This window comes from Podarcis liolepis (assembly GCF_965112155.1).
Source record: "Podarcis liolepis genome assembly, chromosome: 9".
NCBI classification, from domain to species: domain Eukaryota; kingdom Metazoa; phylum Chordata; class Lepidosauria; order Squamata; family Lacertidae; genus Podarcis; species Podarcis liolepis.
Window position 1 is genome coordinate 61,587,025 of NC_139564.1, and position 27,925 is coordinate 61,614,949.

Genomic DNA, 27,925 nt, shown 5'->3' on the forward strand with positions numbered 1-27,925 from the left:
ACTCAGGAAAAAAAGTTTGATAACCACTGCTCTGGGCAATACATCATTGAGACAGGTAATTTTTTATTCTGCTTCCATCAGTCATGGAAAACAGGACTCTTGCCTTTAGATAGCTAGCGGCTATAAAGCTAATGTTGTTCCCTCGATAATAACAAAGCAAAACCCAAACAAGCCAAAAGCAATATGTAAAGGGGAGGAGCAGGTAATCAGAAATAAGCAATACAAACAGAAGAGATCATATTCTGTAGAACCAATGATTTTTGAAAGAACTCTGTCTCAGAATATATAGGGCAACTGATTTGAGTAATTGTCTGATTTTCTTAAATTTTTTACACTGGTTAATAGTACATAATTATAGAAATATGCAGTGCTTTTTTTCTAAAAAAATGTTTAGGGGTACTCTCATTTTCCTACTCATATTGAAATACTGTCCCTCAATGAGGCCAAACTTAATTCACAAAATGTTTAGGGATATGCGTACCCCTGCATCCCCACCCCAGAAAAAACCCACTGGAAATATGCATCTTGCAGAGCTGAATCCATTGTCTCTGCCACTGGCAGAACTACACCTACTGTTGCTTTGTTACAAGTTCAAGATTCAGATATATGATAAACAGCCTGTGCTGTTTCAGGTTAGGCTACTGGCTTGTCTGCACTGGGGACGATACCACATCTTTGATGTGCTGGTTTTATTGCAGCTGATTCTGACAAGGCAGACCCCACATTTTATAATTATAATTACAGTGGTACCTCGCAAGACGAATGCCTCACAAGACAAAAAACTCGCTAGACGAAAGGTTTTTCCTTTTTCGATTTGCCTCGCAAGACGAATTTCCCTATGGGCTTGCTTCGCAAGACGAAAACGTCTCGCGACTTTTTTTTCTTTGTCTAAAAACAAAGACATGTTTTGTTTATAAAGTTAATTTATTTTCCCTTAAATTTTTGAACTTCTCTTTACAGTATGTGTGACTTTAAAGAGCAGTTAATAAACTGTTGTTGTACCAAATTTGGCTTTGTTTGGACTTTTTTTGACCATAGGAACGCATTAATTGATTTTCAATGCATTCCTATGGGATTTCGTGATTCGCAAGACGAAAAATTCGCTAGACGACAAAAATTGCGGAACGAATTAATTTCGTCTTGCGGGGCACCACTGTATAATTATTTCTGGAGTACTTCCAGTAACTAGGCATTGTGAGTCAAAAAAGAGAAACAGATTTTGCCCTCATGCTTGCAACCAAAGAGATTAGGCATGCAAGGGATGGGGAGCAAAGCTGGAGAACTAGGAGACACTGACCAGTTTGAGAATGTAAGAGAGCGAAGAGGCAACTTTTCAACATGCACACACCAACAGGAGTGAGATGAACTGAAAAGCTTAAAAAGTTCTAATGGAAACAAGCATGATAGATCAGGAAACTCGGGAGATCTGTATGAGTGGTAATCTTACAATCTTACAGTTGAAGGCAAAGCCTTGTAACATAAAATCGGCGTCCATTACTGAGCGCTTTCTGCGCTTCCATTTGTAGGGGACATTCCTTGTGTCAACAGGCGCTACCAACTATTTTATTAAAACCAAATGCAATTTCATCAGGAAATTGGTTGAAGGAGAATTTGACAAGGGAAGACATATTTCCCCTCAAAACATGAGCATGCATGACAGATGAAACATGCAAACATACTTTTCGAAATAGTGAAATTACAGTCACGTTTGTGTACCCTTAATTCATGGAAACAAGTGCTTTACACGTATTATCCAATTAACTGTAGAAAGTATTGTTTGTGTAGAGATGAAAACAGGGACAGCTGTATCACTCTGGCTTGGGCTGCAGCTTATTCTTCTCTGGCTCAAAGAAATATTTTTCAATTGCACTGACCAGTTCATCCAGTTCTTTCTTCAGCTTTTCAAAGTCACTAAAAATAAGCCAAAAACAAAACCTGGGTTTCAATCTATTCAAATTCTCATTCACATTAAAAACAGTAGATTTATTCCCATGATATGCTAATAGGTAAAGTCCATTCTGAACTGTGGTGGTGACTGGGATAAAGCAAAGGGGAGGTGGTTTAAAATGTACATTTGAAATACAATGGACTGAGGTTTTGTGGATATGACAATGAAATTTAGCTTACCCGACCCAAAACCGTGTTAAACAAAGATTTGTGAAAACTGCTCAAACAGCTATTCTGTGAAAAAGTCTACAGTAGGAGAAATCCAAATTTAACAATGGTTTGCAACAGAAAAACAAATAAATCTAAAGAATACCTGTTTCCAGGAGGTGCACAAAGCTCTGAGTAGTATTTGATTTTGGGTTCGGTCCCACTGGTTCGCATGGTAGCCACACATCCATTAGTAAACGTAAATGTTATCATTTGACTGCTTTTACTGGTAGGAAGCACCTAACACCACAAAAGGTAAATTTGTCACAATTTTGGCTATGACTGCATGAGACTCATGTGCGCTAATGTGTAATGACTAATCATCCGCTTTCTAAGGGTGGAATTCATGGGATAAAGAAAAAACCTTTCCTGGACTCTTCCTTGTGAAAAATTGACAGTGGGGATTTCAAGAGATGTCTTTTTCTTGGGGGAGCGAAAATATAGGATTGGGCACTAGGATGCCAAATATGACATACACTATTCTAATTTGCAGGTATCTGCAAATTATGCAGATCAAACCAGCAAGTCACCTGGGCAGCTTACAGTACCTCTATTAGGTTCGTACGATTCTTCCATCAGTCAAATGCACTGACAAAGGAACAGCATAGATTGACTAATTCTGCTAGGAATCTACATGCAGGATGAGGGGATTCAATACTATGTGCATGTTTGCATTTAGCCCCAGCATTGCTTACAAGGCAGTACACAAAACAGAGTATTTCAAAACTGTTTTTTTTATCCTTATTAAGGGATGGGATTTGCCCTGCTTCCTGAGCTCTGTTTTCAGCTGCCAGTTCACTTTCTGAAGCCTTGTGTTCCACTAATTTCTGCCTTGGTCCTCAAACAAATATAGATGAGGGGAAGAGAAGAGGGATAGTTCCCTATTGACAAGCAGAAGCACTTATCAGAACAGTGTGACGTTGAATTCCTCCCTTAGACTTTAGGATGTCATAGGACTCCCTCTGGCTACCCTCTGGAATGAAATCAATGACTTATTTCCAAATAAAGAAATTTAGACATCATTCAGGGAGCAACAGTCGCATAGAAATAAAAGAACAAAAAGTTCCAGCTACTTACAGCCTTTTTATCAGTCTCATTACTGTCATAGCCAGTAGTTAGATCCCGTACTCCAGACACTGCAAATCTCCCACAGGTCTTTGGATAAGTGTTCTTCCCATCATAATTTCTAAGCTTCTCAAATAGCTCCTTAATAATCTTCTGATCGTGACAGATAAAATAGGAAGCTTTAGTAACATGGTAGCCATACCTTTGAAGACAAAATAGTTACCTGTGAGCTCCATGTACCTTGCATGTAGAAAATATATTAAGTATACTATGAAATGCTCATTGTAAACTCACTCATTGTAAATGTTTTTCAACTGCTGAGACAAAGTCAATTTCTTGGTTTCCAGAAAAGCAGACATCTCTGCAGTTATGACCGCAGCACTGACACCGTCTTTATCCAAGACCACAGGGCTGCACATATATCCTGAAGACAAAGTTACAGACAGAACATCTTTAACAGTAGCTATTTTGTCTAAATGTTCTTGACAGATGATGAAATGCAAAAGTTTGATAAAGTTTCCAGTCAGTTACAAATGTGATTCTATGAAATAAAGTAGTCCTATCACAGGGATGTGGGTGGCACTGTGGGTTAAACCACAAGACCCTAGGACTTGCTGATCAGAAGGTCGGCGGTTTGAATCCCCGTGACGGGTAGGCTCCCGTTGCTTGGTCCCTGCTCCCGCCAACCTAGCAGTTCGAAAGCACATCAAAGTGCAAGTAGATAAATAGGTACCGCTCTGGTGGGAAGATAAACGGCGTTTCCATGCGCTGCTCTGGTTCACCAGAAGCGGCTTAGTCATGCCGGCCACATGACCCAGAAGCTGTACGCCAGCTCCCTCAGCCAATAAAGCGAGATGAGTGCCGCAACCCCAGAGTCGGTCACGACTGGACCTAATGGTCAGGGGTCCCTTTACCCTTTCTCTATCGCACAACACAAGATAACAGGCTCATATGCAAGGCAGTGTTGCTTTCATATCTGTACATCATCTGGTTTGTATTAGGTGCTCGGTTGTGACTAATATTATTAAACCTAAGCCCTAAACCCAAGACCTAAACCTGGATCACAGACTGAAGGATCATTTCAAATGAATGACCCAAGTTAAAAAATGCATTTCGCTGCAATTTCAGAAGGGTTAGGTGCATTTTAGTACCAAGATAAGGATAGCCCCAATTTTCATCTCAATCACGGGACTGATTTGCAAGTAATACTATATTAGGTGCCTCACCACAACGGTCCTTTCTGCCCACGTGGCTGGGATAAGTTCTGTAGAATTTATTTTGCATATAATGCTAAGCCTTGTTCATATGTAACACAAACAAAGAATCCTGATTTAGCAGTGGCTAAACAATAAATACCTTATTGTTTGAGGTTGGTTTGTTTAGAGGAGCCATTGCTAGTTTTAAACCAGGATTCCTGGTTCTCAGGTAAAATTTAGATAATAGCCAAAATGCTTTGCTGGGGCTCACTGAGACTTGTCTATGTTAGCACTAAATGAGCAAACTAACCCATTTATTGACATGGACATGGAAACATTTTAAGACACACATTGGTAATATGCATGTCATCAGAAAGTATTGCCAGAAGCAAATCTGTTTTCAGTTAACTGCAGCATGGTATCCCAACCCTCAAGTACTATCATATATTTATTGATTATTGGGCATTATTATACTTAGGGAGGGAAATTGCTTAGTGGTGGTATTTTAAGTAAAGGGTAAAGGGACCCCTGACCATTAGGTCCAGTCGTGGCTGACTCTGGGGTTGCAGCGCTCATCTCGCTTTATTGGCCAAGGGTTCTGGCGTGCAGCCAGCACGACTAAGCCACTTCTGGCGAACCAGAGCAGCGCACGGAAACGCCGTTTACCTTCGCACCTGAGTGGTCCCTATTTATCTACTTGCACTTTTGACGTGCTTTCGAACTGCTAGGTTGGCAGGAACAGGGACCGAGCAACTGGAGCTCACCCCGTTGCGGGGATTTGAACCGCCAATCTTCTGATCGGCAAGCCCTAGGCTCTGTGGTTTAACCCACAGTGTTATGCTGAAATAAGCAGCCCCATTTTAAAGCCAAAGCTTAGAAACAGTTAGCATCTGAACGTTATCTTCCTGAGCTATCAGTAGGCAAGCATTTTCTCCTACTCTCATCAGCATAAATGCAGACAGTATGCACCTCATTGTACAGTGGTACACCTTGGTTCTCAAACGTCAAAAACCCAGAAGTAAGTGTTCCAGTTTTCAAACACTTTTTGGAAGCTGAATGTCCGATGTAGCTGTTGGCTACTGTTTCCGGGGCGCCTGCACCAATCAGAAGCTACGCCTTGGTTTTTGAACATTTTGGAAGTCAAACGGACTTCCGGAACGGATGAAGTTTGGCGCTTTTGTTTTTGCTATGTATTTTGCATGTTTTTGAGGCTTTTCCGGTTAATTTGTTTTTGTGACTGGGTGGAACCCAGTTCAGCTACTGATTGATTGATTGATTCTGTGACTGCGGAAGTGGATAAAAGCCTGCCATCCAAACAATGACTATCATCAGTGCGGGTAAGATTATTTTTTTTCATTTTCATTTTTATCATCTACAATACTGTTTTATTTATTTTATAGTATAGTACATTGTTTATTGCTTTCACTTTAGAAACCTGGAATGGATTAATCCATTTTGCATTACTTTCTATGGGAAAGCGCGCCTTGGTTTTGGGACGCTTTGGTTTTGGAACAGACTTCTGGAACGGATTAAGTTTGAGAACCAAGATACCACTGTACTACAGGTAATCAGTTCTCAAGACCAGAAAAAAAAACAGAAAAACCCACAAGAGTACATGGTACATTAAACAGATGCCTATCTCTGTAAAATATTTCAGTCTAAACCACTCTGTGTCATGGAATACTTATTACCAATCGCTTCTTCAAAGGCAAATAAGACCGTTTTTCCCTGGTCCATGAGCTGCTTGGCTCGGTTTCCCATCCACTTGAATCCTGTTAAGGTTTCCTGTGCAGAACAAGATTTCAGTCAGAACACTGTCTACAGGAAAATGAAATATGCTTCTCTCCTGCCCCCAAACGGCTTACTTCAAAGTGAAATCCTTCCTTGAGTGCGATTGCTCTTAAGATTTTGGAGGACACTGTGCTGGAAAGCATGTATACATCTTTGATGGCAGCGGGTTCCTGATTCTGCTTTTTCCAGCAAGTGAAGATCCACCAGCCCAAAAGAGCTCCTGATTCATTGCCAGAAAACACCTTCCATTCTCCACTGAGGGACAGAACAAGTTTAGATGGTTAGAGACAGTAGCTCGACAGCTTAACATAAAGAAATGATAGGAACTACAGTAAAGAAATTGTGCTGAGGTTGCAGTTCCAAAACCAAAGGGATATACCGTATTTTTCCGTGTATAAGACTAGGTTTCCCTCCTAAAAAATAATGTCCGAAATTAGGGGGCGTCATACACAGATAGTGGCTCCCCCTATTTTCTTAAATCTGAAATACATGGGGGTGCCTAATAGATGGAAAAATACGGTAGATACAGAGTGTGCACTTTTATTTGTCATGTCATTCTACTCAATATTGATCCAGAGTATATTCCGATGTATAGTTAGCAGAATAACAACTTAAACATGTTGCAGGATTCCCAAAAAATAGACCAGAGGCAATTATATTTCATCCAGCAGAGTTTCACTGCTGCTGAAGCCAGATGAGCATAATGGTCACAAATTCAATACATTCGGGAATGGGACTGTCTATAAGAAATCCAATGGCAGCAGAGTTAACTGAAACTTACAATAACTTACAATAAGTCTAAACCTTAATACTAAGCATACTATGTGCAGAACACCACACCAGAAGGAAAAGAAAGAGAAAGTGAAACTCAGGCTCCTTCTGGCCCTACTTTTATAGTCAGCATGACCTTGACAGGAAGAGATAAGAGAAGCAGTTTAAAGCCAGCTGTACTCAGCTTCTCTAAAGGAATAACCCAAATATCAGGAATCTTCTGATTGCTTCTTTCACACAGAGAAGCTTCTTGAATTAATTAGAATGGGGAAGATCTCTACACATCAGATCAATACTTTCTGAACTAAGAAATGCAAACTGACATGTTTTTCCACAAATATTGGGTGTGTAAGTATTTTTTAAAAGAAATTGATTTAAGATACATTTTTTATTATTATTCTCAAGAGCGTGTACTGCCAACACTTTTGACAGTAGTCAAAAGAAAAACAAGGCAAGAGATAATATACATTTACATAAATAGCTCTTGGGCATTTTCAACAATCGAATTGTTGTTAAACACTGAAATCACCAAAGCAAGCAACCGTACCTTTCTTGTTTCTCTGCAACAGCAAGTCGATCAGCATCCGGGTCATTGGCTAAAATAATCCGAGCTCCTTCTTTTTCGGCCAAGGCAAAAGACAGTGTCTAAAAAAGAACAGGAAGGTGAAGAGCCCCAAAGCAATAACATTTTAAAAAGAAAAGAAATATATTCAATGCATTTTATGCCAATAATAATACAAGAGGCCTATTTGCTGACAGAGATGGGAAAGTTTGGCTCAAACCCTGAAACTACCGTATTTTTCGCTCTATTGGACGCACCAGACCATAGGACGCACTGGACCATAGGAGGGGGAGAACAGGAAATTTTTTTTTCTTGTTCTCCCCCTCTAAGTCAAGGTGCGTTCTGCGTGTTCAACGTGCGTTCATCCGAAGTCTCCGGAGCCCAGCGGGAGTTCCCGCTGGGCTCTGAAGGCTTTGGGTTCCTTTCGACCTGCTCTTTGGGGCTGGCGGGGGGGGGGGGGCGCCGCCAAGCTCCCAAGGCTTACGCATATCTGCCCGAAGCCCGGGGAGCGCTGCACAGCGCGCCCCAGGCTTCGGGATGCAGGCTGCTATCCGCAAGCCTTGGGAGCCCGGCGGGCACTCCCGCCGAGCTCCCAAGGCTTGCGGATAGCTTCCTGAAGCCTGGAGATCGAGAGGAGTCAGTGTGAACCGACCCCTCTCGCTCTCCAGGCTTCAGCGAAAGCCTGCATTCGCTCTATAGGACGCACACACATTTCCCCTTCATTTTTGGAGGGGAAAAGGTGCGTCCTATAGAGCGAAAAATACGGTACATGCCAAAGAAAGAGACAATTTGGTGCTGATTCACACATTATTTTAATTGCACCTCTTGCAGAAAAAAGGAACACATCAAATTTTGGTTCCATGAAAGTAACATGTAGTTGTCCTCAGGATACAGCAAGGAGAGAGAAGAGGAAGAAGAAAAGATGTTTGATGGCTTTTTCAAAAGATGTAAGTACATGTCTTTAACAAAAGAATATGCATTTAGAAGATTTATAGGTTATCAGGAAAGGTTTGAAGTGGCGCAAAAGAAAGGCAGAAGGAAGAATTTTGACTAAATTGTGTTTTACCAGTACGCCTTTCCCCTCCTCAGGGTTTGGATATTTTACTGTTGGAAATTCTGGATCAGGCTCCTTCTGTTCAGGAACAGCAAATGGAGGGCTAAAGTCAAACGCCTTAAAGGCGGACTGCACAAACTCATGGCCTACACCGTGCACAGAAGTGTGGACAAATTTCAGCTTTGTCTCCTTGTTTATATTCCTGAAATTAAGTAAATCAATGACATTACATTGGCATGAGCTTGTTTACCGCTAATAACAAAGAAATGCACTGTACTGTATCCTCTTTCACTAAAACTTGTTTTTTTTAAAAAGCCGCTTACAAGTTGCCCGATTCTCAACTCCAGGCCACACAACTGATGTAAGCAGACTGTGTATTCAAGCAATGTTGCGAAGATGTTCCTGCATGCACACACAGTTGCAAAGCGGTTACAACGTGTGTGCAACTCCTTCAGTGTATCTCCTCTCTGCTGGGACTGCTATAGTATCTACTTAGATGTCTTATGGGATAAGGCAGGGAATAAAGAACGGTAACGGATGAACAAAGAGAAACACGCAGATCTGAAGTTGGGGACATTCCTGTCCTGAATGCCTTTCCTTAGCGGCTGAGAAAGGAAAAATGGACTCGCCATAAGTTGCCTTCCTTTCAAGGGTCAAGCAGGAATTGTCTATCTACGTTAGGCCATCAGCCGAGATTTTAATAACATGAACTTTTACCAGCTGCCACCTCACCATTTGACACTCCTACTCATTTTTAAGGGATTGTCGCTTGCTAGAGATAATTAAGACAACCTTTCGTCTTTTCTTCCCTACATCCCTCATCAGTCCCTGTGGAGATGGCAATACCGAATCAGTGACGCATGTCCTTCTGGCTTGCACTGTTTATAAAGACTTGAGGAATGAGGTTATCACCCCTCTTTTATCATCCATTCTGCGTCACCCAGCCACTGTCATACTGTCCTTTCGCTTGGCAAATCTATATGAGCAGGTGACAGCAAAGGCTGCAAGGTTTTTAGCTAGGGAAATCAGAATAAGATCCACTATTTGACTATTGATTCAAAACCCTAAAATGTATTTTATATAATTGACTTTTTATTTCTATTCTTTGTATATCGTATTGTTGTTTTATTGCTATGGCCGATGCAAATAGAGATTCTTTCTTTCTTTCTTTGATCCTACATCCCTCATCAGAAGTTTGTCCCACCTTTATACCAATGGACAAAAGAAATTCCCATTTCTGTATGTGGAAACCTACTTGCAACTTACTTTCAATTTTAATCCTGTTCCACTAAAATTAAATAACATAGATTTATCCCCAAGAAGTAAGAAAAGTATTCCCTCATAGTTTACCTGTGAAAGCAGTGCTTCTGTATGTCCTTAAAGTAGTCCTTGTTAATAGATGCGTAAGGATCGTGGAGGAGGGGACTTTTATCAATCAGGCTGTCATCCCAAGCTTGAGGCCACGGCTCTAGGTTTTCTTCAATAGCCCGAGCAATTCCTTTATCATGAGGTGAAATTATCTGAGCACCGTTTTCCCAATAAACCTAAGTAAAACAGAGAATATATGCAGATTATCTGTTAATGGAAGCTTCATTATGATGTATCTACCGTATTTTTCGCTCTGTAAGACGCACTTTTCCCCTCCTAAAAAGGGGAAATGTGTGTGCATCTTATGGAGCGAATGCCTTCATCCCGCTGCCCTGCGGAGGCTTCGCGGGCTACTCCAGAAGCCAGAATAGTGAGAGGGAGCACTGCGCAGTGTTCCCTCTCGCTGTTCTAGCTTCTGCCTTAGTGGCGCAAAGCCTGTGGAGGCTTCGCGCAGCTATCCCTGGCTTTTGTGGGAGGTGGCGGAAGGGACAGAGCGCACAGCTCTGTCCCTTCCCCCACCTCCCACAAAAGCCCCCAAGAGCCGCGCTCCCTTTAGAGAGTGCACGGCTCTTGCGGGAGGTGGAGGGGAATGCTTTCGCTGAAGCCAGGAGGGCAAGAGGGATCGGTGCGCACCGATCCCGCTTGCTCTCCTGGCTTCAAGGAGCGCTCCCTCTTCGCTCAGGAGGCTTTGTGTTGCTTTCTTATTTCTTTTTTTCCTCCCCTAAAAACTAGGTGCGTCTTATGTGTGTAATAGAGCGAAAAATACAGTACTTAGTGTTAAGATATTTCCGTTCCACCTTAAAAGGGAGCAGGCTTTGTGAGTCAGAGTCTGCGCATGTCTTGTTCACAGGATGTTTATGTTTGCTATTGCTTTCGTTTTCTCTCTCTGCTGGAGACACTGACGCAGGCAGTTATGTCTTTCTTTGTTCTGATCAACGCTGAACAAAAACTTGTAAATAATGCTCTCCTGAGTGCAACTTTTGGCTGTGCATTATCTGCTGACAGAGTGTGCATGAGCTCTAGATGTTGGGCTATTTCTAGAAACTCATGTCGCCAATTGCTGATACTGCGTGCCTACGGGAGATCGATGGATCGTCCGGCAGACGGCTTGGGGCCATGATGGACTTTATCTCCCTGGCAGTATCCCAACACTTAGTAGCTGAAAGTACCAGGTGTTGCCCTGGAATTCTAAGAAACTAAAAAGCATAGAGATGTATAAACAGATACAGTGGTATCTCGGGTTAAGTACTTAATTCGTTCCGAAAGTCCGTACTTAACCTGAAACTGTTCTTAACCTGAAGCACCACTTTAGCCTATGGGGCCTCCCGCTGCCGCTGCGGATGGAGAATGAGGAAGCCAGGCAAGTCAAGTACAGCAGCTCAGCACATGCAGTAGAACTGCAGTCAAGCTGGGTACAGGGTCTGTTTTGCCAGCTTTTCCTTCCCACAAGGAATGTATTGGTGAAGAAGTAGAAGAAGAAGAAGAAGAAGAAGAAGAAGAAGAAGAAGAAGAAGAAGAAGAGTTTGGATTTGATATCTCGCCTTTCACTCCCTTTAAGGAGTCTCAAAGCGGCTAACATTCTGCTTTCTCTTCCTCCCCCACAACAAACACTCTGTGAGGTGAGTGGGGCTGAGAGACTTCACAGAAGTGTGACTGGCCCAAGGTCACCCAGCAGCTGCATGTGGAGGAGCGGAGACGCGAACCCGGTTCCCCAGATTACGAGACTACCGCTCTTAACCACTACACCACACCGGCTCTCAAGTACCCAACAGACTAAACCCTCCTTCTCTCTGCAATGTCTCCTTCTCTTGCCCCACCCTCCTGGCTGTACAGGATTTTTTAAAAATCCTAAATGAAACATGATCTCCACCTCTAAATTGTTTCAGGCCAGATCCAAGTGTACTGGAAAAAGAAGAAGAGGAGGAGGAGGAGGAGGAGGAGGAGGAGGAGGAGAATACCTTGTATCCATTGTCTTCTTTTGGGTTATGAGATGCGGTAACCATAATTCCAGCAGAAAGTTTCAGGTGAGTCACTGCATAAGGCTGTGGAAAATAAGCAAATAAAGTAATCTTAAAATGGAAGAAGACTGCCTGGAGCAACTTCCCTGTTTCCTTCACAGTTTTTAGAAAATGTTTATTCCTCTCTCCCACATTCTAAGAATCTCAGTACAGTACACATGAAGCTATAAAGTTCAGTCCAGAAAAAGCTATCTCTTCCAATTTCCCCCATGCGTCCCGGTCACCAGTTATCAAACAGCCTGCTACTACAGTCTCCCTGAATTTGGAGCACTTTTTAGAATTTCAGTGAAATAGTGAAAGTCTTGTTCTACTTAAACTGATCTTTGTTTATGTGATACATCGGAATTACATTTTAACTTCAACACTGTGAAAGAGGGACAGGTGAAAGGCAACAATTTGTCCAGAAACATGCAGTGCACTTCTTGGCTGAATGGAGACTTGAATCAATGTCTTTCTGGACCAAGCACAGAATGCCTACTGCTACATTACACTGAAGTATCCAGATGGATTATCAACATGCATACCTTTGGTATCAAGAACGCATGATTTTTAAATTTCTCCTGCATAACACCAATTCAATAAAGATGCTATAGAATGACCATCAGGGATGACACTCCAATAAAAGGTGCTTCCTATTTGGCCTGTTCTATCAACAACAGCAAGTATAGGCAGAGACCTTCATCTCAGCCCACATCACAGGTAAGTTCTGTGTCATAACCTGCAGAAAACTGGAAGGTCTCCAAAGCACAGAGAAAGCAATGAGCAGAAGAACCAATTGCAGATGGTAGATGGCTGTTTTAAAATTAATCAGAGTTGATTTTTTTTAAAGAACTAACGATCTCATAACTAGTTTTAGTCTGACCTCATCTCATGGCAAAAACAGTCGTACCTTGGTTCTCAAACAGCTTAGTTTTGGCTCCCGAATGCCGCAAACCTAGAAGTGACTGTTCTGGTTTGCGAACTATTTTTGGAAGCTGAACATCCAGCAGGGCTTCCGATTGGCTGCAGGAAGCCATGCTTTGGTTTCCGAACATTTTGGAAGTCAAACGGACTTCCAGAATGGATTCCATTTGACTGCCAAGGTACAACTGTGTGTGTGTGTGTGTAAAACACCACAATAAATTATATTTATCTACTGACCCTTCTAACAATGTATAAGTAGCGTAACTGGGGTGCAGGGAGGCTAATAACCTACCACAAAAGGAGTCGGTGTGATGTTGGAGAAAAGGTACACAGGAATGCCTTGACTGATAAATGCTGTCGCAGCAAGCCTTGCAAATCTATTGGCGAGAAAAATAATAATTTGAAAACAAGGAAGGAATCCTCTTGCAAAACTCAAGGAAGTACTGCACTGAACCTAGGTGCCATTTAGTTTATATTCATGCATTACGTTTACCAGCACCCACCCTGCAAACAGCATGCATTTAGCAATCTACGAAGGACGGTAGCACGGCCATGTTCTCCATCACAAGGACATGAATCGGGTGACCTACATATGATAAGTTTCTTCCCAGTGTTTTTCATGGGCTATAAAATGCATCTAAAGGTGAAAGGTAAAGATACCCGACTGCTGGGTCCAGTCGTGGATGACTCTAGGGTTGCGCGCTCATCTCACTCTATAGGCCGAGGGAGCCACCGTTTGTCCGCAGACAGCTTCCGTGTCATGTGGCCAGCATGACTAAGCCGCTTCTGGCGAACCAGAGCAGCGCACGGAAACGCCGTTTAGCTTCCCGCCAGAGCGGTACCTATTTATCTACTTGCACTTTGACGTGCTTTCGAACTGCTAGGTTGGCAGGAGCTGGGACTGAGCAATGGGAGCTCACCCCGTTTCGGGGATTCGAACCGCCGACCTTCTGATCGGCAAGTCCTAGGCTCTGTGGTTTAACCCACAGCGCCAGCCGCGTCCCTTAAAATGCATCTAGTATGGAGAGAAAGTCTCTGAGCATGACCGAAAAAGTATGATGTTAACATATGAAGCAGGCCAAGCCCCGGCAATTAAAGCCAACCAATCTGGTTGTATAGCCAGGGCTTTAAAAAGTTAAGTACCACAATAAGTTGTTCCAAAAGGAAACCAAGGGTTCACCCCCTAGTTGCCAGGCAAGCACTGCTTTTTCTCCACAACATAATGAAATAAAGGAGGGATCTCTGGCAGCCAGGGGGCAGCAGAGTACAGCAGAGCAGTTTGTAGAACAAACACTTTCTGAGTTTTCTTACCAATAATGATATTGTGTATGTATGTATGTATGCATTTCATAAAATTTATATGCTGCTTGATTGAGGGTTTTTGCTACAATGCAGTTTACAAAAAGATATAAAACAATAAAATCACCACTAAAAAACAACTGCAAATTAAAACATAAAGGAAGTTAAAACAACCACAACAGAATAGACTAAAACAAGTTCCCATAAATCTTACATACTCTTAAGTGTCCTTACTTGGGAGATATATCCCAATAAAAAAGACCTCACTCCTTAGCAAGCGTGCCTCAAATTGCAGCCTTAATTCCTTTCATTTTATTATTCTTTGTCCCAATTACCTAAAGAAGAAAGATACTCGACTGGAGCTGCCAGACCCATTGAATTTTAATATTTTTATTGTTTTAATAGTGATATTTTTAGGAAAGGTGGGATTTAAAAAATCCATCCATCAATCAATCTTATCAGCTCATCATGGCACAGACTTTCCGTTGAGTTTAAGTCAAGAAAGGAGTTCATTCTGAGTGGGCCCCTTCGCCATCTATGGCAAAACTAGCATGTCATCAACAAATCATTGTAGCAGTTGCTAAGTATACCTTTTGCTGCTACCGCCACTTGAAGGATGAGCGCGAGCATCGTAGCCAATCACAACGCCTCTTTTCTTCAGGTCACTGAAGCTCTTTTCGAGGTACCTACAGAATCCCTAGAAACGAAAGCATACAAAGTGCCAGCAGTTTTGAAAGTCCGTCATATAACCTTGCACATCTTCTACAGAACAGAGGAAGAGGAAGCTATTGCTTAGAAAGTGAAGAAGTTACGGCGTCTTGAAATGAATATATTACAGGGCTCGTGATGAAGCATCTTGCCTTGAGGGCAGGAGAGTGGAGGCAGAAACAACTTGGTGAGCTTTCACCTTCCACCCATGTTCCAAAAAATATGTCCCCTCTCCCCCGCAAGTGGCGGAGGGCTTTTAAAGCATCATCTTGGGGACAAAAATCTAAGAATGAAAAGTGGTACCTGAAAGACGAACCAACATGCAAATCCCCTTTTCTACAAAGCATACCTTTCCCCAAAAAGAAATACTGTTAACAGGGAAGAGGCTTTTGATCAGGTAAGATAAAGAGATTGAAAACCTGAGGTCATACGTAAGGAAATACCTACTACGGTAACTTTGAGGATTGCATTTTACCAACCTAATCCCAGTATCTACTGCCTCTGCAAATAAGGTGCTTACAGTATGGTGTGCTGGATTAGGGTGGCCAATGCAATGTTATAAGCTGGGTGGATAAAAATCAAATTTAAAAAAAACAAAACCACACACAAAAATATTGGATTTTTAAAATTTAAATTGGATTTTTAAAATAAAGCGCTTTTGGAGGAAAAATCTTTCTAAAGATAGTTTTCTATTTAAGTTACATTATAGTCCAAAGGCTATTTATCAGGAAATAAGGATTTGTTTTAAGTTTTTTATGTGTGCTAAAACTTAGTCTGTTTGTTTTTTTAAAAAATCATTTAACCACATCAGTTAACAAACATGAATACATATGCTATAATGTTATTGTTTAGTTAAATAAATTGTTTAAACTGTTATTAAGGAAATGATTATTTTTCTCCTTCCAATAAAGTACAGCAGATAAGTTGTCCAAGTATAAACAGTTAACTTATTAAACCTCACAATAATTTCGTAATTATCTGTCTATGTATTTCTAATAATATAACCACATCAGTAATTTTTGATATAACTGTAAAAAATACTCTGAGACTATATTATTCCAAAAATGAAACCTTCATCTGGTTGTAAATATTAAGATTATACCAGCGAGAATGAGTCTTTCTGTAAAAAAACGATTTAAATCAAGTCTTACTGACTAGTGATTTAAATCAAGTCTTATCAACTACTGATTTAAATCAAGTCTTACTGACTACTGATTTAAATCGTGATTTAAATCGATTTGATTTAAATCAAATCCACCCTGGCTATAAGCCATGATTTTGTGCAAGCACTGCAGAGTTATTCTTCTCATACTGCACATATGTGCCGATGTAAATGGCCGTGGTGCAAGTTATGTGCTCTCTTATATACACAACACGAAAGGGGAATTGTGTTCTTATTACAGAATCCTGAATGAGCAGCTGAGCAATACTTGTCTGTGCTAATCAGGTGATTTTTTGGGAGGGGGAGCGAGATGTTGATCTTAGTCTACTGTGAGGCTGCACTTAAGTTGGAAAGGATTGCCCCATGCTGGCTCCCAGTTGCTGCAAATATGACTCTAAGATAGCAGTGCCATCTTTTTGTATGCATGATAAACATGAAACACTTGCACCATCAGTGCCCATGTGAAGACCACCTGGTGGAAACCCTTACACATATGGTTCTGAATTGTAAACTACCATATTTTTCGCTCTATAACGCGCACCAGACCATAACACGCACGTAGTTTTTAGAGGAGGAAAACAAGAAAAAAAATATTCTAAACGAAATAGTGGATATATGATTTTTGTGATTCATGCTGTGGCCACAGACATGTGATCTGACAGTGAGTTTGGAGTAGCCCAATGCAAAAATCCTGAGGATCCATGTGGATCCATGCTTTGTAACCACAGAGGAGGGAAGGAAAGGGAACCATGGATCCTCTGCTCACAACTGCAGCAGATCCCCCCTGCCACCCGCAGGCATTCGCTCCATAACATGCACAGATATTTCCCCTTACTTTCTAGGAGGAAAAAAGTGAGTGTTATGGTGCAAAAAATACGGTATATGCTGATCTCCGTCAGCAATTTCTAGATCAACTCTGTATCCCAAATAGAAACCAGAGTTGGAGGTCCTACATTTTCTATTACTGGGAAATGACCAGGAGCTCACCAAGTTAGTGGCTAAATATCTCCATTTGGTTTTTTGTCGTCGAAATACACTGCAGATGTCTGATTTCCCTGGAGACCTAGAGATGTGACGATAGACTGCTCTGCCTCCCTTCTTTTAGCAAATGTTTTGTGCTACTGGGGAAGTGGTAATTCTATATTGATTTGTTTTGGATGTTTGTATGTGATGCCAATAAAAGGTTTGATGATGATGATGACTGCATGTAAATTGCTGCCATGTTTGTTGAATGGTTTTCTGGTCAACTGAGAAGAGCAACACATCTGGGCTGTGGGACTTTGCCTGTCTGTGGCACAAATAATGCAAACAGCTTGTGCAATCTCCCAATTAGTGCTCCACCTGGATATTTATTCAGGTCGATTAAGTGATCTGCTATCTTACAATCCTTGTAGCAATGTGGCAATTGCATATGTCTTGCAACATTCTGATTGTATTTTTCTGCGCCTACGCTTCAACACATATCTCACTAACATTCAATCCAGACTTTATGTTATTTCAAAAATTTATAAGCCACCTTCAGGAAAAACCTTCCCAAATCAGAAGAATTAGCCTCCAAATATTGGAGAAACTATTTCTAAAAGCTCATTTTAATATTGCAAACTGAACAGGTGTTCCAGTGGAAAATGATGGCCATTCTGAGATGCAGTTTAATTTCTCTAAAGCTTTGGTGGGATATTTTTTTAAAAAACAGCCAATCATTACAAATAGTTGCAGAGACATTAATGGTATGCTTACCCATTAAAGAAAAGCATGATTAAGCCACTGAAATGGTTTCAATTATTTGACTCTCTACATATTATAATTATTACAAGCTTTGGGTACAAACCAGAGAAAGTTTGATGGGCTTGACTTATTGATAATGAGAGAGGCACTCAACTTTCTATCAATTACAACCATTCTTTGAAAAACAGGCAAACAGTACTTTAAACCTGATACCTGAGTAGTTTGAATAATAGTCAAATCATTCATCCGAGATGTTCCTGTTCCCATAGGTGCTCGGAGCCCGGCAGTCCCAAACTCCATCCGTGAACCAAAACATTTTCGGAGTTCTTCTGTACTCTGATTTGCAAGCAGATACTTTACATTGTCTCTGGTTTTAGAATTCTGTAAAGAAAAAAGATTTCACCAGGGTTTAATTTTGAGCCCAGAATTTAGGGCACCTTTTATGGAAAACCAATTTTGCCAATTTTTTTGAGGGAAACGAGTCTTATAATGGAAAGAGTGTAACTGCAAGACTTCCATTATTCTAGGGAATCCAATTTAGAGAAATTCAGAGGTTCCTTGAAAGCTTTTCAGAAGTTTGTCCATGAAGGGTCTGTAAGGGAGCAGCTTTCCTAAAAGTCAGCTTTCTGGCCATCACCAATACTGACGTTTCCTTACAAAATGCAGCTGTAGGAGACACTCTCAGTTCAACACCCAACAACCCAGGCCAGGACCCAGGACCATTTGTTGTTGGCATCTGTCTGTCTCGAGAGACGATAAAGTGTGCCTCGGGGGTGAAGTCAAACTGCCCAGTATAACTTAAGGAACGTCTCCACCACCATCATTCTGCCCGGACACTGAGGTCCAGCGCCAAGGGCCTTCTGGCAGTTCCCTCCCTGCGAGAAGCGAAGTTACAGGGAAGCAGGCAGAGGGCCTTTTCGGTAGTGGTGCCCTCCCATCAGATGTCAAAGAAATAAACAACTACAGTGGTACCTCGCAAGACGAATGCCTCGCAAGACGGAAAACCCGCAAGACGAAAGGGTTTTCCGTTTGCGAGTTGCTTCGCAAGACGAATTTCCCTATGAGCTTGCTTCGCAAGAAGAAAGCCCATAGGGAAATCTCCGGGGACCTCTTTTAAATGCTGGCGGTGGGGAGCAAAGCCTCCCCTCCCCTCCGGCCTTCAGAAGAGGTCCAGGAAGGCCGGCGGGGGCCGAAAGGCTTTGCTCCCCACCACCAGCATTTTAAAAGCAGTCCGGGATAGCAGGGAAGCGCTTCCCGCTATCCCGGACGGCTTTTGAAGGCAGGCGGGGGGGGGGGACAAAGACTTTGCCCCCCGCCGGCCTTCAGAAGAGGTCCTGAACCTCTTCTGAAGGCCGGCGGGGGGCAAAAGTCTTTGCTCCCCCCTGCCTGCCTTCCCGGGAGAGCGGAGAAACGCACTGCGTTTCTCCGCTGTCCCGGACGGCTTTTGAAGGCAGGCGGGGGGGAGCAAAGACTTTCGCCCCCCGCCCGCCTTCAGAAGAGGTCCAGGACCTCTTCTGAAGACGGGCGGGGGGCGAAAGTCTTTGTCCCCCCCTGCCTGCCTTCCCAGAGGCTTTTAAATCGCCCCGGACAGCGGAGAAGTCCTCCGCTGTCCCGGGGTTTTTTAAAATTCTGGGGGTGGGAAGAAAAGCCCTTGTCCCCCCCCCCAGCCTTCAGAAGACGTTGGGGGACAGACTGTCCCCGGACCTGGTCTGAAGGCGGTTTCCATAGGAACGCATTGATTGATTTTCAATGCATTCCTATGGGAAACCGTGCTTCGCAAGACGAAAAACTCGCAAGAAGAAAAAACTTGCGGAACGAATTAATTTCGTCTTGCGAGGCACCACTGTATATGACATTTGGAAGACATCTGAAGGCAGCCCTGTTTAGGGAAGCTTTTAATATTTGATGAATTATTGTATCACCTTGGCAACAAAGGTCCGTATAGTTAAAGCTATGGTTTTCCCAGTAGAGATGTATGGAAGTGAGAGCTGGACCATAAAGAAGGCTGATCGCCGAAGAATTGATGCTTTTGAATTATGGTGCTGGAGGAGACTCTTGAGAGTCCCATGGACTGCAAGAAGATCAAACCTATCCATTCTGAAGGAAATCAGCCCTGAGTGCTCACTGGAAGGACAGATCCTGAAGCTGAGGCTGCAATACTTCGGCCACCTCATGAGAAGACTCCCTGGAAAAGACCCTGATGTTGGGAAAGATGGAGGGCACAAGGAGAAGGGGACGACAGAGGACGAGATGGCTGGACAGTGTTCTCGAAGCTACCAGCATCAGTTTGGCCAAGCTGCGGGAGGCAGTGGAAGACAGGAGTGCCTGGCATTCTCTGGTCCATGGGGTCACAAAGAGTCGGACACGACTAAACGACTAAACAACAACAATATTTTGTTGGAAGCCGCCCAGAGTGGCTGGGGAAACCCAGCCAGATGGGCGGGGTATAAATAATATAATAATATTATTATTATTACAGTGGTACCTCTGAATGCGAACGGGATCTGTTCTGGAGCCCTGTTCACATCCAGAATCGAGCATAACCCGCGTCTGCGCGATTTGCCGGTTCTGCACGTGCGCGTGATGTCATTTTGACTGTCTGTGCATGCGCAAGTAGTGAAACCCAGAAGTAACACACTCCATTACTTCTGGGTCACCGCAGCGTGCAACCTGAAAATACTTATCCCGAAGCTGCTTCAACCCGAGGTATTATTATTATTCTGCATTAGCACCACCGAAGTGACCTACCATGGTTCACAAGCCTGGGCAGTGGGAATGGGGGCCCAGGGCTACCCAGACAACAAGAACCCCCTCTTGGACTTGCTGATGTGGTCCAAAGGAAAACAGAGTCATTTTTTCTAAAAACAGGAGTAGTGGTGATGTAGGATATGAGCCACACCATGCCTTCTGGTATAATGTTCACAGCGCTGGAAGGGCTCAAACTGCATAAATAACTTGAGCAAATGCCCATAGCCACAATTACAGTCCTCAACTAGTGACTGAATGCAAAACTACCATTATATCCTTCAACCCTAATGGATGCCTGACAGCTTAATGACGTTGCCTATTTTTAGATGCCGTGAGATTCTTTTTCATATCACAATACATATTGCTCCACATGTTATTATGGCATTTACAAAGTGCCTTGTATGTCCAGCACTTGCCTAACAACTAAACAACTAGAGAAGCAATACAGGAAAAGAGTCATGTGCTCAAACCTGTTGCTGAGTTAGGCAACTCACTGCACATTAGTATTTACAGTACCGGGCTGAAACATTCAGACAATACAGAGCCTGTTTGCCCAAATCCAACTGGTTTTTGTTTTTTGTTTTAAAGAGGGGGATACAAACCACAAGAAGATTCGTTGTCACTAATTGGTCCTCAAGACCAGAAGCACACAGCAATTATCTTATAGGAAGCCACATGGAACATATTAGAGCTCTTGAAATATTAAGAATCTTCACATTTGGCCTTCTGAATGTAAAGATTATAGCTGAGCATGAAGACGACTGCAGCTTCAAAGAAAGTTGGCCCCAAGACTTTGTGCTGGAAATATTCTACAGTAAAAATCTGAACCATTCTGTTCTTCAGCCCCCAAAAAGGCTCCTAGACCAGCTCACAAGCATCAACCATAAGACAGTCTTTGCCCTCTGGCTTCCAATCCAAAAGGCACAATGGAAAGGGGAGTGTTTTGTTTGCCTTTTTTGCTTTGTAAAGCCACCTTGGAAGGCTTTGCATCCTGGTAGGAGGAATAAATATAACTGAAAGGCATGCATGCATAAATCAATACAGTAGCTAAAACTCAGATTATTCCACATATTGCTGGGCAAAGAGGTGCTTAATAACAATGATGCTTACAGCCTGATCTAACACTCACTCACTCTCCTACTTAGCAAAATAAAAAAATTCCTTCCAGTAGCACCTTAAAGACCAACTAAGTTAGTTCTTGGTATGAGCTTTCGTGTGCATGCACACTTCTTCAGATACACTGCGTGTATCTCAGTGTATCTGAAGAAGTGTGCATGCACACGAAAGCTCATACCAAGAACTAACTTAGTTGGTCTTTAAGGTGCTACTGGAAGGAATTTTTTTATTTTGACTATGGCAGACCAACACGGCTACCTATCTTCTCCTACTTAGCAGTCAGTTGAAATGCTTTGGGCATCCAGAGCACTTCACTCAGGGAGAATCTCCTACCACATGATTTGCCATGGATTGTCAGTGGCTCCATCTGTAATATACATTTAAAACAGGATCACATCACTTTATAAGCAGCCCTGGCTTTCCTCAAAGTATTCTGGGAAGTGTCGTTTGCTAAGGGTGCTGTTAGGAGACCCCTACTGCCCTCACGCAGCCACAGTTCCCAGAGTGCCCTGGGATGAGTGTTAAACCACTCTGAAAATTGAAGCTCCCTGAAGCTCTCCTAACAATTCTCAGCATCTTTAACTAACTACACTTCCCAGGATGCTCTGGGGGAAGCCCATGAAGGTTTACAGCGGTAGGATACTGCTCTAAGTGTGAACTGAAGCACCTGCTAACAGCACCAAGCTTGGCATTCACTATAATCAGGGTCTTTCCAGCAGCGGACCCACTGTCCTTCCACAAGAAGCTCATTAAACCTTGAATCTTGCTTTCGTCTACATTCAGACCATGGCCCTCTGTGCCACAAAACATATTCCTATTCCTTTTTAGACTGCTACTTTTGGCATTAAAATTTTGTAAAATAAACAGATCACCTGCTGTCATATCCAGGTTCAGCTTTGAGGTTGAATTTGAACTAAGTCTCGCCCTTTTATCACTAAACTACAAATTGCACATAGGCATATTAAACACATGGAAATGCAGTAAACCCATTGAAGGCAATAGGAGTGCACCCAGTCGCTTCTTGTCTCAGGATTAATAGGGATGGAAGTAGGGCAATACTGTAGCTCTTTTTGTTGGTCAATGAGAAAGCAGATGCTGCTACCATTATTATTGCCGTTTATTAAATTCATAGGTTGCTTTTTTTTACCAAAGTAACTCCAAGGGATTTGCAGTAAAAACAAGCAAGCAAACAGATACATTAAAACTGGGGATAAAGAAAACAAAAAGTCTAGGAGGTAGTTCTATTTTTTAAAAGCTGCATTAAAACATTCCACCCACTCCCAGAAAACACGGGTAATTAAAAGCCTGGCCAAAAATAAAGAAATTATGCTGATGACTGATTCCTAAAGATATGTAATGATGGTGCCAAGCATGCCATAAGATGGAGCCACCAGTGAAAAGGTCCATTCTTGTGTTGCCACCTTTCAGGCATCCTGTGGATTCTGGTTTAAATCAGGATTAACATTACCATATTTGTAATGCATAACAAAGTCCAGAAATTACGAAACCTATGAACCTGAACTTGCCCAAATGTTTCTAGCACACTGTTCATCCAAGGATTGAGGTATCTGTATGCGTAATAGCTTGCTAAGGTAAATCCTTGTTTTGTAACAGTAAATATAGTACTCTGCTGCTTATCAGGAGGGTGATCATAGTTGAACTTTACTTTAGGTTTTGTAACCATCTTCTGATATTTAACCAAGGTTACATTCCTCAAGCCACTTTCTCAACAGTAGGCCCATGCAAAGTACTATTTCAGAAGCAACAGGGTCTGGTGATTGGTGTATAACTGCCTCTGAATGTGGGGGTTTTTATGCTTAAAACTGCTTTCAGTACATATAAATATTATACAAATTTGGAATGGGATTGCTCAACAAATATTATGATCCAAAACTCATAACACAACCAGTTTCTTTCTTTCAATGTACTGTACCCACCAACTTTAACCACCTAGAGGATCAAAAATAAATCACTGAATAATGTCTGGAATTTTAAGATAACGTAAACTGTTACAAAGCAGAATTGTAAGAAATGTACTGCAAGGTATTTCAACTATCTGGGGAAACAAAAGCTATTTATGTAAGACAGGAAGGGAATACAAAGTTTAAATAAATACACATATAGCTAAAAATCTCTCCGAAGTAAAGCAAAAACAAAAAAACTGGAATAAGAAATTAAACAGCCAGTGAAATTGTGCCACCCTATTGAAATACAAGTAATGCTGAATGATTCTGCTACTAACACACAAAAAGCCTCTAGTCTAGTTCTAAAATTTAATTTCGATACCCAAGTCACATGTTTTTGTGGAGTACAGTACGTACTGTAACCCATTCAAAAATAGAACATTGACATAATAAGAGGATTTGGGCAGTGAATGTTGGGTCACTATCACCTTTGTCTTCATTGCTGATACACTGGGCATTGGTAGAAAGGAAACACAGTGTTCATAAGGGTAAATGCTTGAAGGCACTATGGTTAGCAATGTTTAAATCATGTTCTATTTAGTAGGTGAGTAGCCAAAAGCCATCCAGCCTCTGCTTAAAACCCTCCGAGGAAGGAGAGTCCACACCCTCCTGAGGGAGTCTGTTCCACTATGGAACAGCCCTTACCATCAGAAAGTTCTTCCTGATGTTTAAGAGGAATCTCATTTCTTGTCACTTGAAGCCATTATTGGTTCAGGTCTTACACTCCAGAGCAGGGGAAAAACAAGTTTGCTCCATTCCCCCATGTGGTAGCCCTATAGCTATTTGAAGATGGCTATTATATCATAAGGGAAGCGGGTGGCGCTGTGGGTTAAACCACAGAGCCTAGGACTTGCTGATCAGAAGGTCGGTGGTTCGAATTCCCACGACGGGGTGAGCTCCCGTTGCTCGGTCCCAGTTCCTGCCAACCTAGCAGTTCAAAGGCACGTTAAAGTGCAAGTAGATAAATAGGTACCGCTCCGGCGGGAAGGTAAATGGCATTTCCGTGCGCTGCTCTGGTTCGCCAGAAGTAGCTTAGTCATGCTGGCCACATGACCCAGAAGCTGTACGCCGGCTCCCTCGGCCAGTAAAGCGAGATGAGCACCACAACCCCAGAGTCGGCCATGACTGGACCTAATGGTTAGGGGTCCCTTTACCTTTATTATATCATAGTTGTTGCAGTGCAAGGAACCTTCCTTGGGAGTTTTGAAGCAGAGGTTAGATGGCCACCTGTCATGGATGTTTTAGTGGAGAGTCCTGCATTGCAAGGGATTGGACTAGATGACCCTCAGGGTCCCTTCAAACTCTACAATTATACGATTCTAACAAATCAGATTTATCCCTGCAGTGCAGGGGGCTGGACTAGACAAAGCATTCGAAACTCCCATTGTTCTAGGCGCATTTTGTGACCGGGAATTTCATTTGCATGAGCAGTTCCTGAGCTCGGAAATACACCTAAGATTTCAGATTAAAACTGCAGAATGGAAGGAAAGGACAGCCTTTTTCTGCCTCCCCATTTCCAGCCGCTCTCTGAGGACTGGAGAAGGGACCCTCATAAGAATATTAGGGGGATGGGCAGGGGAAGTATGGCTTTGTTTTTTGCAGTCTTCAGATGAGGTCTAGACCATGTGAAAAATGAACATAATATTTAAGCTGCAGTTCATTCATTTTCAGCTTTGTATTCTTGTTACAAAAAAGTGCGCCTAGACTTGGTTGTGCCCATAACCTAGGCTTAAGGTGCCATTATCTCCTAGCTTTCATATCTGTTTCTAACACTGACTAAATGACCCTTGGGGTCTCTTCCAGTTCTACCGTTCTATGCTCTCTTACTGGAAATCCTGCTCCTGTGGCTTCTGGTTGCCTTAATGGCACAGCTCCCATGACAGCGGAGACCACTGGCGAAGCAATAAACAAAGATGAAAGAGGGTAATTATCTTTGTAAACTCCCCCCAGGGCCCAGGAGGAGTAAGCTACACTCGTGGATAGTCTTGGTACCTGGCTTTCGCTCATACATGGATGTGAGAGGCAGGGAGACGATTGGGTGAAAAGCAATTCGCCTCTCGGTAACCCCTCCAATGCTGCCATTAAGAGCAGCAGTACTTCTGTTCATGAAAGGATTCATTAGGATTAATGCAGAGACACATGTTGGTAATGATGGGACAAGACTAAGGACTGCTGAACTGAAACAGTTACAAGGTCGTACAGATTTAAATTGGAAAGATGACTCCATCTGAGCCAAAAAAGACGGTATGTGTTTGTGGGGGGAGCCAATCCCTTCATTATGAATCCTTTGTTACATAAATGACTCAGCAACCCCCCGCCCTCCCCCCCCCCAAGAATGCCTGGGAATGCTAAAAGTTTTGTTCTTTAAAGCAAATGAAGGAGATGGGAGCACAGATATATATCATAATGACAAACGGGACTGTGTGAGAAAAAAATAATGTTTGGAATAATTATAAAAAGGGGTTGGAGCCTCTGCGGAGTTAATTATTTTACTTGCCCCCTCATTGAGGGGAGGAAGGACTGGACTTTGAAGACTTGCCGGGGCACCAGATCAATCCTCTACAAATAATTATAATTAATTGTTTCAACTGGACGTGGAGGCGAGAACTTGGAGGCCTGCCAGGGGTTTGGCAGGACTTTGGGCGACTCCTTGTTTGAAATTGAAAGTGTAATTTTACAACTGCATCAGAAGAGTTGGGAACAAAGAGAGAGACCTCTCCAGAGTAACTCCGAGGCAACAAAGGAGATCAGGAATAATTAATATGGACATAATATTTGATAAAAAAATAACTGATGGAAATTAAAACCTCACACAGGAAGAAGAAAGGAGAACTATATTACAAATTACTGTATGTGTTAATGTGAATTGAAGTTAATCATTGTAGCTGTGGTATAAGGGATTTTATCAAGAATGGATTGGTTTGAGCAATAGTCTGGAGGCAGAATGAAAGGAAATCAGACCCTGAAGTATAGCACGTGGGAAGCCATACAGAATTTATAATTGGCTATGTAATTGATTTTTAAGATTTTTAAGCATCTTAAAAAGCAGAGACATCACCTTGGCAACAAAGGTGGCCACCTCATGAGAAGAGAAGACTCCCTGGAAAAGACCCTGATGTTGGGAAAGATGGAGGGCACAAGGAGAAGGGGACGACAGAGGACAAGATGGTTGGATAGTGTTCTCGAAGCTACCAGCATGAGGTTGACCAAACTGCGGGAGGCAGCGGAAGACAAGAGTGCCTGGTGTGCTCTGGTCCATGGGGTCACAAAGAGTCGGACACAACTAAACAACAACAACAAAATGTAACTGATTTGTATATGAATGGGTATTGTTATTTGGTATTAATATAATTTGGTGCATATTGGATTTTTGGAATTTAAAATTAATAAAAATCATTATTATTACAGTATTTTTTAAAAAGAAGAAGAAGAAGAAGAGTTTGGATTTGATATCCCGCTTTATCACTACCCGAAGGAGTCTCAAAGCGGCTAACATTCTCCTTTCCCTTCCTCCCCCACAACACTCTGTGAGGTGAGTGAGGCTGAGAGACTTCACAGAAGTGTGACTGGCCCAAGGTCACCCAGCAGCTGCATGTGGAGGAGCGGAGACGCGAACCCAGTTCCCCAGATTACGAGACTATTGCTCTTAACCACTACACCACCCTGGCTCAAGGAAATCCTGTTCCTGCTGTCACCGACTCCCTAGCCAGCCCCCACAGGACTAAATGCACAATAATAATGCTAATAGCCACCCTTCTTGGGTAAGGAATGGCCAGGCAGCTTACGCAACATGCTTCTGAAAAGCTCCCCGAGGTCCCCCAGAGACGTTGCCTATGGCTACTTGCACATTCATTCCTGCAGCGCTGGATGACCCCGAGGGTTCCCTTCCAACCCCACCATTCTGTGATTCGAACGCGCCGCCTTCATTCCCGCAGCGCGAGGGGGTTGGGCTGGATGACCCCGCGGTGTCCCTTCCCCACTCGGCAGTTCTCTCATCTCCGACAGGCGCCCACCATATGAGCTCCTGGGCGGCCTCCCTCTTCCCCACACGCCCGGCTCCTTCCTCCCCTCCTTCTCCCGCACCTTGTCCCACAGCAGCCAGTCGGAAGCCGCTAACTGGATCCGCTGGTCTTCCAAGCCCTCCGCCATCGTCGCCATTCTTTCCCCTCAGCGCCGCCGCTCCGTCCCCTCAGAATCGCCTCAGCAGCCTCTTACCCGGTTCCGGAGGCGCAGCAACGCGCCCAAGGCCGGGAAGCTCCGCCTCCCGAAGGCGGGCGCGGCCTGATTGGATGGGTCGGCCGCTCGAGTTAACCCTCCCCCG

General features: G+C 42.9%; 1 protein-coding gene across 1 annotated transcript; it reads right to left on the reverse strand.

Annotated features, from left to right (window-relative positions):
• Positions 1–1,536: 1,536 nt before the first annotated feature.
• PGM2 (phosphoglucomutase 2) lies at positions 1,537–27,882 on the reverse strand. The gene is made up of 14 exons (XM_083459971.1): positions 27,688–27,882; positions 17,990–18,157; positions 14,772–14,878; positions 13,175–13,259; positions 11,920–12,003; positions 9,944–10,137; positions 8,606–8,795; positions 7,525–7,622; positions 6,281–6,461; positions 6,107–6,200; positions 3,514–3,643; positions 3,232–3,421; positions 2,261–2,394; positions 1,537–1,911 (listed from the first exon to the last, which is right to left on the reverse strand). The coding sequence occupies exons 1-14, from the start codon at positions 27,760–27,762 to the stop codon at positions 1,809–1,811; spliced, it is 1,833 nt and encodes a 610-aa protein (XP_083316097.1). The 5' UTR covers positions 27,763–27,882; the 3' UTR covers positions 1,537–1,808.
• Between the last annotated feature and the right edge of the window lie 43 nt (positions 27,883–27,925).